Source organism: Eutrema salsugineum, unplaced genomic scaffold, assembly GCF_000478725.1.
Source record: "Eutrema salsugineum unplaced genomic scaffold, Eutsalg1_0 scaffold_9, whole genome shotgun sequence".
NCBI classification, from domain to species: domain Eukaryota; kingdom Viridiplantae; phylum Streptophyta; class Magnoliopsida; order Brassicales; family Brassicaceae; genus Eutrema; species Eutrema salsugineum.
Window position 1 is genome coordinate 1,605,486 of NW_006256342.1, and position 15,581 is coordinate 1,621,066.

The 15,581-nt window shown below is 36.6% G+C and overlaps 3 protein-coding genes across 5 annotated transcripts in view; 2 read left to right on the top strand and 1 right to left on the bottom strand.

The window, feature by feature from the left end:
• Positions 1 to 429: 429 nt before the first annotated feature.
• LOC18008905 (PH, RCC1 and FYVE domains-containing protein 1) lies at positions 430 to 5,721 on the bottom strand. The gene is made up of 9 exons (XM_006390076.2): positions 5,150 to 5,721; positions 4,410 to 4,496; positions 4,210 to 4,299; positions 4,004 to 4,090; positions 3,801 to 3,920; positions 1,589 to 3,706; positions 1,340 to 1,486; positions 741 to 1,216; positions 430 to 634 (listed from the first exon to the last, which is right to left on the bottom strand). Exons 1-9 carry the CDS (start codon positions 5,195 to 5,197, stop codon positions 478 to 480), a joined length of 3,330 nt encoding a protein of 1,109 aa, XP_006390138.1. The 5' UTR covers positions 5,198 to 5,721; the 3' UTR covers positions 430 to 477.
• A 3,254-nt stretch (positions 5,722 to 8,975) lies between these two features.
• Positions 8,976 to 10,976, top strand: LOC18008637 (nuclear speckle RNA-binding protein A). 3 transcript variants are annotated; one of them, XM_006390078.2, is made up of 6 exons: positions 8,976 to 9,216; positions 9,433 to 9,563; positions 9,657 to 9,930; positions 10,027 to 10,088; positions 10,199 to 10,280; positions 10,522 to 10,976. In XM_006390078.2, exons 1-6 carry the CDS (start codon positions 9,138 to 9,140, stop codon positions 10,617 to 10,619), a joined length of 726 nt encoding a protein of 241 aa, XP_006390140.1. In that variant the 5' UTR covers positions 8,976 to 9,137; the 3' UTR covers positions 10,620 to 10,976. The 3 variants fall into 3 exon arrangements, with proteins under 3 accessions (XP_006390140.1, XP_024007314.1, XP_024007309.1); XM_024151546.1 differs by having other exon boundaries at positions 9,433 to 9,557; XM_024151541.1 differs by having other exon boundaries at positions 9,657 to 10,088.
• Positions 10,977 to 15,083: 4,107 nt separating this feature from the next.
• LOC18008561 (extensin-3) overlaps positions 15,084 to 15,581 on the top strand; it is a 1,690-nt gene continuing 1,192 nt past the window's right edge. The window contains 1 exon segment of the mRNA XM_006390079.2: positions 15,084 to 15,544. Within this exon segment, the coding sequence (XP_006390141.2) occupies positions 15,137 to 15,544 (408 nt within the window). The 5' untranslated portion in view covers positions 15,084 to 15,136.

Below are 15,581 nucleotides of genomic sequence, written 5' to 3' on the forward strand. Positions count from 1 at the left end.
AGAATATATGAAGAATGAGAATGAGAAAACTGTAATAGCATTGGAAGTTGATGTATTTTAGCTGCCAAAATTCGTTGTGGGTTGACTTATATTTTGATAACACATTATCACCTTTAGTCACACAATTAGGTAATGACAAACGGTTGTCATTAGTCTTTTAATCACAAAAGTCGACATTTTTTCAATCTAAAAAGTCTGAAGACCTTGATTTGGCAATTCGAATTCGATACTTCAACGGTGTTCTCAACATATATATATATATATATTGTTGCTAAAGTGATCTGAGAACGGGACGATCATTTTATATATACAACATACATGTAGAGGACATTACTCTCTCACAATATCGAATCGAGATAGACAAAGAACAAAAAACAAAAAGGCAGAAGAGTTAGGTTGAACAATGAAGAGTTTCGGGGCAAAATGTGGAGAAACTTAAAATTATGGGGCAAAATCATACAAATGTTTATATGACTACTACTGAGGAAGAACGTCTTCTTCTTCTTCGTCTCTGTCTCTATGCGTTTGAGAAGCTGTTGATTTCTCCGACACTCTCACGTTATATTTCTCATACACTTTTTCCCGATTCTCTGACCACCATGTCTCTGCTTGATGTTCTCCGAATCTTCTTCGGCTGCGAAAAAGAAAAAAAAAGAAAGAAATTCACAACCTTTAGCATCATCAGACTGACTGGTAAAAAGTTGGAATGTATAAATCAAGAATATGAGCAGATGCTAAACCTGAAGCGGACTCTTCTTAGATCTCTAGTTCCATCGTGGAGGGCGACAAGGGTTATATACACGCCAGGCTCGTACTGTTCGATCCACTCTGCTTCTACCTGATTAGTATTGTTGTTAACAGCTCCTGTTTGGCTCGAACCATTGTCGCTGCTGTTGTTTTGAAACTGAAAAGGCTCGTGTCTCTCACTGACTACTGACCCGCTGCTGCTAAGCCGTGGATCTGCTGGATAAGCGTTGTTGTTGTTTCTTTCGCTGGCTCGAGGCGTGTGCTTTGGTGATTGGAGATTGGACCAAGATGATGCATTTGCAAAGGCAAAGTCAAAAGGAGCAACTGAAGATATAGAAGAAGTCATCGACTCCGACCTTGAAGGATGGAAACCATTTTCTTCAGGGAAAAAATGGAAACCGTTGTGGTCAAATCCGTTGGCGAGTTTTATACTCTCACCAGGAGGCAACTTCTCAGCTACATCCTTGAGCTGTTTTTCCAGAAACCAAAAGATAGCTTATTATGAGTCAACGGAGTCTTCCTTTGTGAGATCTCAAGCTTCGATGTAGTTGACAACAAATATATATATATTTGAAAACCGATTACATTATACCTGCGCTATGAGCGACTTTATTGCCTCTTTTGCGGCTCTTGATTTGGCAGATTCCTCCTCTGCCAATGCTAAAGCTTCCTGAGTCTTCTTAACCGAATTCTGGAGCTCCACTTCTTGGAGCTCACACTTTTGAATCAGACTGTCAACCTAAACCACCAAATCAGATGAATGAATGACAATATTACCACATCCGATACAGAAAGTGAGTGACTTGAGTGCCCTTCTCTGAGAGAGATGCATGTACAGTACCTGTGTTCGTAACTTATTGATCTCCTGATTCAGCATTTCATTGGTCTTTTTCATGTTATCTGCTAAACCCACCGGAAAATAGATTCCGGAAGTTGAAGGCATAGGAGTGGCAGAGCGTGGAGGACTAGATCTCCTAGAGAAAGGTGACACCGACCTGGAGCTAATAATACCTGACTGAGCCGGAGCTAGCTTTGGAGTAGACCTTCGCATGTCGCCTATGTTAGACTGCACAGCATCTTTCAGCTGCAGCAAGGAAGGCAGCTGAGAGTTACGACCGAGTGAAAAATTGTCAGTCTTCTTCCCTTGCTTGGCCGCTTTGCTATCAAGTTGCTTGATCAAGTCCATGTTGGATGTACCAAATCTTGCTAATCTTATTTCAGTTTTGTCCAACCTGTCTTTGTTCTCTCCTGAAAGACGAGGCACAGCGTTGTTTCTCCTGTTAGTATCGTTTACCTCAGACACTTTGCTGAGCTTAACGTAACAAGAGTCGCACACACGATACAGTCTTCCCGCGCTTGGAGCCAATGCAGCGCGGAATGCCTTTTTGGAACTGCATGAGTGGCAGTGCACGAGCCCACAGTTGTAGCAGTTATGCCTTTTCCGTGTAAACCCAAAGGCCAGTCTACAGGTCGAGCACTGAGACTGCTCAGCACCAGAGACCCATTTGTGGAGACATATGGCTGCAGTGTAATTCGATCCGCATGCAATGTACTTGACGTGTCTGTCCTTCAAAGCTTCCACAAGAGTTGGCACTTTTCGATCCTCAAGATCACCATGGCCTAATCTCCCGTTGGCTCCTTTACCCCATGTGTAGACTTCATTTCGAGATGTTAAAGCCGCCACGTGATACGCACCGCAAGAGATCTCCTCCACAAATTCACTCGCGAGCTTGTCCTCCACCAAACACGGTAACTTCCCGTCCGTCTGAAAATTCCCAAGCTGGCCATAAACTGTACTCCCCATCGTGAACACTTGTCCAGACGTGGTCAGACCAACTGTCAAACTGTGTCCACATGCAATCTTGTGGAAGTTGTAGTCAATCAGTGCAGGCACACATGTTGGCTTAAGCCTAGGATCCTTGTCACCGTGTCCAAGACGGTTTTTGTCTCCATCACCCCATGTGAACAGTTTTCCAGACGATACGGAGCTTGAGTTCGACTGTGTGACAATGATCTCCACAACAGCAGCAGTGTGCCAAACCCCGCATGAAACCGCAATCGTTCTCAACCCTGATAAAGATTCAACTTCCCTTGGATACTGAACTGTTTCCCTGTCACCGTGCCCTAAGACACCAAACGTTCCATCTCCAAATGTAAAAAGCCTCCCATATGATGTTACCAAAGCAGTATGCCAAGGTCCACAAGTTACCGAAGCCACATGGAGCCCCTCGAGAGATCCCGCGATTCTCTTTGGTATCCAGTGACTGATATCAGAGCCATGCCCTAAAAGCCCCACATTATGTGTACCGTCACCCCAGGTATAGAGCTCTCCAGCCAGAGTAACAGCACAAGTGTGGAATTCTCCACAAGCAACGAAGTCAACAGATGAAGCAGCTGTGAGAGATTCAACAAGACGGGGATGAAAAACATCCTTCCCGATTCCATGGCCCAGTCTTCCTCCAGATTCTTCACCCCAAGTAAAAATCTCGCCTTGCCTTGTCACAAACGCAGCATGCCTGACACCACAGGCAATCTGATGAACATCCAAGACAATGTTAGACTCCAACGGCTTAGGCAGAAGGACATCCGTTCTTGTGGTCAGATAACTTGCATTCTTATCAATCCCGACCTTAACGACACTGTCACATATAACCTCACCCCAAATATAAACGTCACCTAGCGCATCAGATTCATCTGCTGCAGAACCGTGACTAGAACTACTTTGGGCACTCGAGACACTAACCCGAAAACCATCTGAACCAGCAGATACCTTTGTTTGCATGTTTTTGGTTTCCAATGCCACATGTGATTTCTCTGAACCAGTTAAAGGAACTTCAGGCTCAGCACTCTTAGGAGAAGCAACTGGATCGAAATTAAAGGGAGTCCCAGGAGAGCTGTGACCAAGTGAAGCGCTCGCAGAACTGCTGCTTGGACTGCTCGATGTCAAGTCTCTGCTGGCCTGAAAAAATAATATATTTCATATCAACCAAAGAGTTCAACAGACAGAAGTCCTGAGAAAAAGACATACACAGAGTCCTTGCCTGAATACTTACATCAACTGAAATATTTCCGCCACTCCAGCCATCAATTTTTGAGCGCCCGCCTTGCCCACTCGATATTAATGATTTAAGGCCTCCAATCCAAATTTCAGCCTCAACCTTGTCCTTACAAATCTATTAAGAATTATGATGCCTGGAGTTATTATCAAGTGTTGCTGAAATGATTGTCGAAATACACCAGTTTCACGATGACTAACCAAGTCAAGAGACTTCTTTTTTCCGTTGTATAAGAGAGAAAAGGATAAGTAATCTTTCTCTGGGCGAAGGTAACGCTGGAAAACAGCCTATTGCAAAAGATTAGATAGTTTCTTAGATATGCTTGAAAGCCAGGAGGAATTCTTTATCTTTCCAAATAGATAAGAGTTTTCATATCAAGAACTGTGCAGAAAAGAAGACGTCTTACAGTTCTTTGCCCAGGGATAATTTTAGATACAGAGGCTAACTTTAGTCGCTTTTCACCGCTACTCGATATCCAGATCAAAGATTTTTCATCCTGTACAACCAACACCAACGAGCATAACTTTTGTTTTTTTCTTTCTCAGATGAAGCAATTGTCCGAAAAACAAGTGTAAAAGAGAAGTGGTTGAGCAGACAGCAACTCACACTAGACAGTCTAAAAGGATAAAATTTCGGCTTTCCTTTCCGACCATATTTCAAAAGTTGTGTTCCCTTCTTCAATGTAACCAATGCCTGCCAAAATGTACAAGATCCGCGTAAGAAAACGGGGACTAGCTACAGGTAACACCAAGTTTAAGACTGCATATGCCCTTGCATCACCAAGTTTCAATGGTCATTTTACACGGAAGTTTCAAAAACAACAATTGACTATAATTCCATTCTTCGATTGATCTATTTTCCTATAGCTTACAATGCCAAGGTCTTGCTTATTCCATAAGCCTAAAAGAGTTCACTAGAAAAACAAATTCAATACACATGTTCTATAAGGACAAATGACACGGGAAGAATGAGGAAAACTCACACAAACAATCCCCCCAAACTACACTGAGAATTCGGGTTTCAAATCCGGTGATAGATTCTTGGGAAGAAATCATTGTTACCAAAGAACAACAATAAACAGAGACTTGAGATTTGCTGGATTTTTCGGAAAAAAAAGTTGAACAAACAAAACAAAACTCCAAACTTCCAACTTTGAACTTCCTCTTAATCACCCCACTTCAATCGCTGAATGCGTAATAAATAATAATTACTCTGTAGTAACAAGATTTAAGCTTTCTACTGCTTAGAACAAAGGATTATTCCCAAGTGATCGTAAACTTTGCAAAATTGAAAGAGAAGAAGAAAGATGGAGAGAGAGAGAGAGAGAGAGAGAGAGAGAGACGAACCTGTTCAACGTTTTGGTCAGCATTACTGTAGGTCACAAGATCTGCCATTCCATGTGAAAAAATCACCAGAGCACCACCACCCTCTTCGATCCTTACCCGACGGGTCGTTCATCATCTATACGAAAAAGCCCCGGAGGTCCTAGCCGCCGTGGAAACCATCAATAAAAGCCGTGACCAGCCAGTGAACCAGTTGCAAGAGAATTAGAGAGAGAGAGAGGGAAACGTAAACGAAAAGCTTAAAACTTTCAAGCAAGATGGCACTGTAATTGACCTCCCAGATCTACCGATGCTTCTCCAAGAACGAAACTTTAATAATAAAAATGCTATACGATCTTCAGAATTCCCCTCCAGGAGTTAAATTTGATTCGCAAGTGCTGCTTTCGTATGCTGTGAGAAACAATTCGCCTCTCCGGCGAAACAAAGGACGACCTACCGGAGAAAATAGTGGTGGGGAGAGAGAAAATCCCGGCGGAGAAAAACGACGGAAAAGCAAAAAGGAACAAGGAGGAAGACAAGGAAGTCAGAGACAGCGATGACAGAATGAAGAGAGAGAAACAAAAAAAAAGAAGAAAAGAAAGTGACGACGGTGTGAGCGACGCAGTCAGAGACTGTAAAATACCAATATAAATAAATATATACTCCTTTTTAACATAAATTTATATACTTCTATTTATTACTACTAATAAATAAAGAAACTGTCTAATTAAAAACTCTTCTATTCAGAATTATTTGATGTTTTATAAGGTTTTTTTATTTAGAATTATTTGATGTTCTCACTTTTCAATGTCAAATTTAATGAATTTTTATAATTTTTAACTTTTTATATTCTGCAGATTGTTTTCTTATTGGCGGAATGATATTTAAATGGATTATAAATAATATCTTTAGTATAAGAAAAATAAAAATTAAATAAATTCTTAAACTGTGTGCAAAAACATTATACATCAAATCATTCTGAAAAGAGAGTATTTTATTCTGTTTTTCTTTTGGTACAAAACTTCTTAAAATAATTTAATATTTTTTAAAAAATATAGAGAGAAGAGGCATCCCTATAAGACTCTATTAAGGCTAGTGAAAAACAAAAAAAAAAAGAGAAAAAGAAAAGTAAAGAGGCGTTCCCCATGCAGTAGTACATTCGAGTAAATCAAACTTTTATAGAATCTTTAAAATAAGCATGTTTTGATTACAAAAAGCACATTTTGGTTTGTAACTTGAAAGAAATGTGCTTGGGAGGTGAACGAGAAACCTAAATTTTGGTGTTTGGGTGAATAATGGTTAGAGATGGTCTAAGATTTCAAAGAAGTAAAAGTAATGCACACAAACAAATCACAAAGTCGATTATGATCTAAGTCCGAATTGATTCACACAAATAATTTTTTTCAGTATCAACAATTTTTATCATTAGTTGTAATAAGGGAATGCGATACATCCATCGTATACGTATCTGTTTTAGAGCTAACAAGAAGACCATTGAACAAGACAATCCACAATGTCAACTAAACCAACTTTTAATCCGTTCTGAGTTTTTTAAAAACACTCTTAATTAAATAGCTATCTGCAGCGTTTGTTTATGGAAATTTGTGTTTGTTTAAACATGAATAACATTGTTGACTTTCTTGCTTGAGAATGGAATATTAATTAATTTAATCGTCGTCTAAAAATGAGTTTTTTCAAAGGATACTTCCGGTTTAGATCATAGCGCGGATTTAATTATGTCGGTTTAGTTAGTCCGATCTGAAACTCACGCGCTAAATTGAGGTCTATAATGGTCATTTTTAAAGAGGAAGCAGTTTATTCTTCGCCGCAGACACGTTGAACGCTAGTTGTCGATTGTACTGAAAAGACAAAAACACCCCTAAGGGAGGTAAGTGGGCCTGTTTGGTTTGGTCCCTACCTCCACATTTCGGGGAGTTAGTCGAGGAGAATGTATCACTTTTGGATGAAAACAATAATATGCATCTCCAATTTCTCTACTTTTTCATCTTCTTCATTAATCAATTGATTATTGTTAATACTATGATTTATTATTTCTTTGTGTAACATCCTTTAACTTCACCGACGAATTATATAATTTGTGGATATAAACGAATATGCATGTGATTTGTTTGGCAGCAATACATAATTACATAGGATCTAGCTCGTCTCGACATTGTAAAAGCAAATCGAAACCTTGGATTGGATGATGCACGCCCAAGAACCAAGACACAAAGTTGTAGTTCAATTTTCCATACATATGTATTGAATACGCTTTATTATATATTAATATATTATAATACATTATCATGGATGTTCAATTGTATATGTCCTTTAGACTTAAAATCAACATCTCATTAACAATTTAAAAAAAAAAAAAAAAAAATCAACATCTGAACTACATCTTAGATTGGGAAAAAATGCACCTTGAATGGAACAATATACAAAATTGTCTTCCGGAACTTTGTGACTAAGTAGTAATTAAAGACACACATCATATACTAAGACGAAGAATATTTTTTTTTGGAAAAATAGCTCATGTTGAAGTTTATTGAAGCGTCAATGCGTCATGAGATCTCATTATAATACCACTTGAAACATATCAGCCTAGTAATTATGTTATTGGTGTTTTGAGAAATTGAGGGTTAAAATGGATTAGAGGACCCATGAGAAGCTCAAGATAGTGTCTCATGAAAAATTGAAAAGTCTTTAACAAAAAAGGTCTCATGAAAAGTCCATTAACCTATAATATTAGGGTTCTTAGCAAGTAAAGATTCATATAATTTTGGATTTAGAACATCAATATAATGTAATTCTGGGAGTTGCCAAAAAGCAACTCATTTCTGTCTGAATTGTATGATATGTAGCAATCAACAATCTTTTAGTTTTTGGTGACACACCTATATCTTTTCCTTTTTTATTTTATGCATTTGAATAAAGCTTATCAGTGAGCTATTTCTATTTCATTCTCAGAAAAGCTTTTTGAGTATAAATCTATTTTTGTTTTGAATCCGCTAGCAACAATTATTAGTAAAAGTAGGTTCCATATCACAAAAGAAAACAACTAATAAAATCATGTCTTTGATGTAATAACAAAAGAAATTTTGATAAAATTGATGTAAGAACAAGGAATGCGATGATAGATTGTATGATTGGACTTTAGAGCAAATAAATGAATAAATGATGATTAAGGCAAAGGCTTGAGAAGACAAGAAATGAAAGCTTTAACAAAAAAAAGAGAAGAAATGAAAGTTTGGGTTTAACGAAAAAGAAAGGCTCGAAGGAAACATGGAAATCTACTTGCTTTGTTGGTTGTTGTGTATGGGCCCCTCTCTCTTTACGTATGACATCTCCTCATTTTCTACCTATATACACTTGTACATAAACAAATAAAAATCTTAATATTTTGTCGTGATATTTGTCAGCTATTAAATTGCTTATTCAAAAGTTCATTCATTGTGATTCTGCATGTCACCAAGTCATAAATACTACCAGACAACATCAAAGTATATTTTGTTCTTGATACTCCTTAAGAAAGCACCTACAACATATACACACGCGACAATCCGTGATTCACCTTAATTACACACAATTCAATAATCAGATTGTAAATGCTGCATTAGTAATGTATTCGAAATCCTTATCGAGGACAATACATTGTTGGACACCTTCAAAACAGAATTTGGATTGAAACCGGGTCATATGGGCCCAAAAAGACAAATTTTGTTTAAATGGGTCTACGATTCGATGATATAGTGGCCCGTTAAACCGGCGCGGTACGGATCGGGTCGTTGAGAATCGGATCTTTAACTGAAGCTGGGGAGCCATGAATGTCAATCACCAATCTCGAGGTCGATCAAGGAGCGATTCGAAAGAGAAGAGCGAGCGAGATAGAGCTCTGTTGTATTTGAAACCAGATAGAATCGAAGCTATCCACTGGAAATAGGGCTTTTGTTCTTCTCAATCTCCTTCTTGTAGCTTGTGATTCCTGGATTACCTGTTTTTGTCAACTTCCATGGCGGATGGATACTGGAATCAGCAGCGACAGCATCCTCCTCCTGGTGGTCCTCCGAAACGTCGCCGTTCCGATTTCGGTAAGCTCATTTCTCTTATACTCTCGCTAGTTGGTTTCTCGATAGCTAGAAGAAGCACAATACGCAGTTTCAACAACTCTTTGATTGAGGCCACAATTGAGCACCTTGATGATGATGATCAATATAGGATACAGAAACACATGGGGAATAGTCTGCTTTAGATAGATAAACCCTTCCCGTAAATAAATCTCCAGATTCTGCATTTTGTCTTCGCAGAGGCTCTACCATCTGCAATGCCTTCAGGCCATGAGATGCACGGTGGTTATTTTCCACGGGATGAGGATCTTGATGTTCCCGATACTAGAACTATTGGGTCTGCTTATGATCGCTACCTACAAAGCGTGGTGGTACCATTCTTATTGATTCATTTCAGTATAATCTTCTGGTCCATTCTTCTTTCTTTGTTGACCTGGTTCATTTTTCCTTTGTTCTTGATGAAGCAAACACCTTCTATGCAATCTGGAGAAGCAGGTCATCGTAATGGTGTAGCCATTGGAAGAACAGGAGGTAACGGGCAATCAATGGGTGAGTTTATGATGAGACGTGGTGGAGTTCTCCCTCCAGACCACGGTCCAGATGGTCGTGCTTTGGGTTTTGATCCACAAGAATCTGTTGATAGGCGTAACCGTGAACCACTTCCTCTACCTCCAGATGCATCCAACACTCTATATGTTGAAGGACTTCCTTCTAATTGCTCAAGGAGGGAAGTAGCTCGTATCCTATTTCATGACAAGTTTTCTTTTTTTCCTTTTCTCGAAACTAACCTTAACGGAAACTATCTTCTCTCCACTTTCCTTAACCGAGGTCTAGATATATTTCGACCTTTTGTAGGATATAGAGAAGTGAGACTTGTGACCAAAGACTCAAAACATGCAAGTTTCCTTGCTTCACTCACAGTTCGGATATTGTTGAAATCGCTTGTACCAGAAATTATATTACTTTGATAAACATACTAAAGGGTTTGTATTTATGGTTAATGCAGCGGAACGGAGATCCTATTGTTCTTTGCTTTGTTGATTTTACAAACCCTGCCTGTGCAGCGACTGCTCTGAGCACCTTACAAGGTAAGTAATAATCTTACGAAATCTCTTTCCACTTGATTTCTCGTTCTCCTGGCTTCTTATTCACATTTATCTTTAGGTCTGTTTTCATTGTGTAACCTTTTTCAGTTGGATTGTCTTGCTATTTGCTATAGCCTGAGCCTTAAGTGGCAAATGCCCTCTCGTCCCTTAAACCATAGACTTTATCCCCTGTGCAGCTATGCTCTATATCTCATTTTCTTTTAAAAACCAACACATTTCGCAGGCTATCGAATGGATGAGAGTGAGCCTGATTCGAAGTTCTTACGGCTCCAATTTTCAAGAAAACCAGGTTCAAGACCAGGACAACGAGGAAGAAGGTAATGACTCAGGGACATTGAGGTACATCAACCAAATGAATTTATTGTTTCTCGTCGGCTGGTTTTAACGGAAAGAGCCATCCTCGTTCAAGTAGAAACTCAATGAAACCGAACATTACATCACTTGTTGTATCGTTGAAGCTACCTGAATCCTGAGAAACAAAGATGCGTGGAGAGTGTAGAATCTGAGGTGATAGAACCTTAAAATGCTATTTTCACACATATAATATATATATATATATATATATATATGTATATTATTTTTGTTCCCTCCTTCTGTTATAAAGTTGTGTTGTCGATATCAAAATGTTTATTACAAAAAGCTTGGTTTAATAGAATTTTATACGAAGAGGATTTTCTATGGCTAATATCAATAAAACATTATTTGCTCTGCTTTCTTCATAAGCACTGTTTTTTTTTACCTTCGTTGTCAATTCATATTTTGACTTGTATTCCTCTCCTTTTTGTTTTCTCCTCCAGTTTAGAAAATGATTGATTTTTTTTTTTTGGTCTTTCAATAATTCCTGTCTATGTATTAGATGAAGACGTGTTTCGGGTGTGCTGTAGTCAGGGACGACTTGTGTGATATTTGAGATAAGTTGTAAAAGATTATTTATTTAAATCATTTTGTCGTCTAAATAATGTAATGTTATCTTGTTTCATTCATTGTCTGAATGTGGAAATTTTCTGTACACTTGGACAAACAAAGAGACGAACAAAAGCCTTAAGAAGACTTCATGAAACTTCCTTTGCTTCAACAATTTCTTACCGTCTAAATTCTACCATCATACACAGAGCCATTTGCTACTCATAAAATAGATGAGGAAAATTAATTACACATTATCACTATCATCAATTTACGAAAAATGATAATTACTAATCTCCTTGTCGGAAGAGTCACACCCCAAAAACGTATAACCATAACAATGCTCTACTCCGCGTCTCTTTTTGTATTACATATCAGATAATCAGAAATCTTTCATGTTTGTTGTCTGTCCCCTTTCACGATTTTGAACTTCTTCTTTTTTTTTTTTTAATGTGTACATGTTGTCGAGTCTTCCCTATAAATGTAGGACATACATTATTAAAACTGAATTTCCCTAAACCAAAAGAAACTACGTTAGGTCTTGGTCTAATGGTCAGTTAGTCAGTACCTACTAGATCTGTGCGTGTAGTGCCTTTCACTATCGTTGAGTCTTTCCTCAAATTACTTTTATATAAGACTTAGATAATGAGACAAGACAAAATTAATATAAGGGATGCATAACAAAATTGTTCAGAAAGACGTATGTATACTTGTATAGAAGCCGCCTGGCCCCCACGAAGCAGTGAAGTCTACGAACCCCTTCCAATGCTTTCACACGGGGAATTTATTTGGTAATATACTGCAATGGACATCTATAAAAAAATACTATATTGCAATGAAAAACGAATATATTGTAAACTTCAATTTTTGAAAAAAAAAATTGTAATTGAAGGCAAATCTTATAGGTTATGGGATCAGGTGATTCTTGGAATAAGACTACATAACATGTTGAAATTCTGAACTTAGGAGGATATATTCATGCTTTGAACCAAATATAACTCGCCACAGATGTATTTAGAGAAATACGTACAATAATGGTTGCATTAGGATTAAACAGATTATGGTTCCTTTAGCTTAAACCGATAACTACCATCAGCTGTATGAATGACATGATTCACTACAAAATAAATTACTTTTAAACTTTTGGTCAGGTATATTTTCTGTATAAAGAATAACTTTCTCCACTAGTATTAGCGATTCTATTCCATTTTTTATATGAAAAATCAATCAGGGAAAAATAAATTTTACTTAGATTTTTGCATGAGCTTTTGCTAAAAGTCATTGATTTATTTGGAATATCATTATGAAAATCCAAGCACGTCTTTTTTTTTCTCCTTTTAATATAATCATGAGTGTAAGGGAGAAAGCAAATAAAGCAACACAAATTTGATGTTCTATTATTCAAAAAGTAAGTTAGAAATGCATGAAAAAAAAAATTACTGGGAAAAATACAGATGATAATAGTGAATCAGTGATTACAAATTCCTTTTTTGGTCGACAGTGATTAAACATTCATTTGAAGAAATATTTACATGAATTAATCCAATTTTGGTACACATTTTTCTTCTTCGTTTATTGGAACACATTAAGGTCAGACAAAGTGTGCATTACGATAGTAATAAACTCCAAAGGTTTTTATTAGGGAGGCAATAGTAAAAATTAATATGTTTGAATCGATGTGTGTTCTTTCTTTTTCATACATTCCAATTTGAATGTATATATGATGAAAATTATTATTTAAAGTATTGATATGAATATATTATCTCCAAAGAGGAGAAAAAGAAATCAAATAGCATATATATATGCAGCTACGACCCACGTTGGATATTACATATTACCAATCAAATTAAATACCCTTTTTGGTTACTTTTGTTTTCCGTGGTTGGCTTGGAGCCCTGGACTTTGAATCACCAAACGATGTTTGCTTTTACCTAATTATCTCACCAAATTAGAGACTTTTTTGAGTAAAACAGTTTTGAACTTAAAAGATTCTCACACACTACTAAAAACCGTTTAAATTTTGTGTGGAATGCATACACATATATTGCCGCTAAAGGTAACTTTCTGATTGTTAAGTATATTTTTATTCTGGAAACAAATCTAGCAACAAATATATATATATATATATATATATATATATATATATATAATAAAAAATGTTAGTAATAATTTAAAAAAAAAAAAAACCCAGCAAGGCAAAAAAAATTTCCGCAGTTTACGTATTTTTATCTTCATTCCTACTAGTTTTTTTTTTTAGATCATTCATTCCTACTAGTTATAAACTCATAATTATTACTTGATTAATAAAATTTTATTATTATTATTGATATTGTGTTTCCATATGATTTTCGAACCATAAAATATTTTTTACTCCATCACTAGTACCATGTAAAAATAACAAAGCATATTTAAGTTTGTTTAAACCAACTTATATATGACGGTGATTATATATTTATATTAAGTTTGTTTTACGTCAATTTCTTCAGCCTCAAAATTGTCAAGATTAGTTATTTAACTTTCGACGCCTAACCAAGATAGTCAACTTTCGAGAAAAATAAAACTATATAGAATGTTAAGTTGTTGATTTGTCTAAATCCTAATCCAGCTGGTTACTTACCCATTTGATAAAAATTGCTCAAACATTTAACTTCTATTATCTGAGATGTTTTATTGTCTAATGTTTGACCAAGCCTTAACTAATTTTCAAGAAGACAATTGGCCTTGAATTGGATTATCCTCCACCTTGTATATTTATTTCTGAAACACCGGTTCGTGAATCGTGATAATGTTATTATTTCCCAATATGTTAACATTATAGTATATAAATTAAGATACAATGTATATACGTTATATCTTTCTCGTTGAGTTGTTTACATCATTTCAAAAGTAAGCATATTAAAAAGAAACGCGATATGCCGATATGACTATTTGAAAATTTCAAATGCTATTAAAAATTTTGGTCATAACATCTATTTATCTTGTCTGAATCTTAAAACGTAATATTAGATTCGAGTTAATGTTGATCAAACAATAATTAGAATAAGAGATTACAAATGAATCTGAGTAATGACAAGAAACGTGTTATAAAACGAAGAACGTGTGAGGCAAAACCCCAAAAAACAAAGCAGAAAATAAATCAAAGATTGACTGTCACCGGCACGAGAGAGAATCATCTGCATGACGGACCACCTTCTCTTTCTATGTTCCTTCTACATTCAACTCGGCCGCCTATCTTTTAAGATTTTAACGCGTTCCTTCTTTATTTGTTCTTGTCAAGAACAAATTAAAATAGGATGTCAAAGATAAACTCGAAATTTGATTTTTCTTTTACTTTTGAACAATGTAGTTCGTAGTTAAAGAAAGAAAAAAAAAACCTATTCAAACTCGTATATTGTATTTTGTTGAAAATAAAATAAAAAATATTTGGATATAGAAAAAATAGTATTTCATGTGCTGGTAATGGACGAATGCTTGTTTACAGCATTCAGAATGTGTAATTCTCTCGTTTGTTCCCCTCTGTGGGATCATCTATCTTTTTTACGCACCATTTTCTAGAATAATGTCGGTCATTTTTGATTTTTATAGTTCCTCTAATATATTATGGTAAAATTCTGTTACCTGTAGATTCAATTCAATGTTCTCTATATTTTATTTGATATGAACATGCAGAACATATCGATCAACGATGACCAAAATTATAGAAGGGGAAAAAGAAAATCAATAATGTAGCCCGAAAGAGACTAACCTCATTTTCTTTCTTTGTATTATATATTCAATCATTATTGTTTTTCTTACATATGACATAAATTGCCATTTACCATGAGCGATCGAAGTTAAAAAAAAAAAAAAAACCGAGAAAGTGAAATTGAAAAGCTATATAAAGGGTGTGAAGGGGAGAGAGTAGAGCATCAAACACAAAGAGAAACACATAGAAAATGGGGTCACCAATGGCTTCTTTGGCAGCAACTTTGCTTGTCTTAGCATTCTCTCTTTGTTTTGTATCGGAAACCACCGCAAATTACTACTACTCTTCTCCTCCTCCACCGGTCAAACACTACACTCCTCCGGTTTACAAATCTCCACCACCACCGGTTAAGCATTACTCTCCTCCTCCGGTTTACAAATCCCCACCTCCTCCCAAGAAACACTACGAGTACAAATCACCTCCACCACCGGTTAGGCACTATTCTCCTCCTCCGGTTTACAAATCCCCACCCCCACCAAAGAAGGACTACGAGTACAAATCTCCTCCTCCACCGGTTAAACACTACTCTCCTCCTCCGGTTTACAAGTCTCCACCACCACCAAAGAAGGACTACGAGTACAAATCACCTCCACCACCGGTTAAGCACTACTCTCCTCCTCCGGTTACAAATCTCC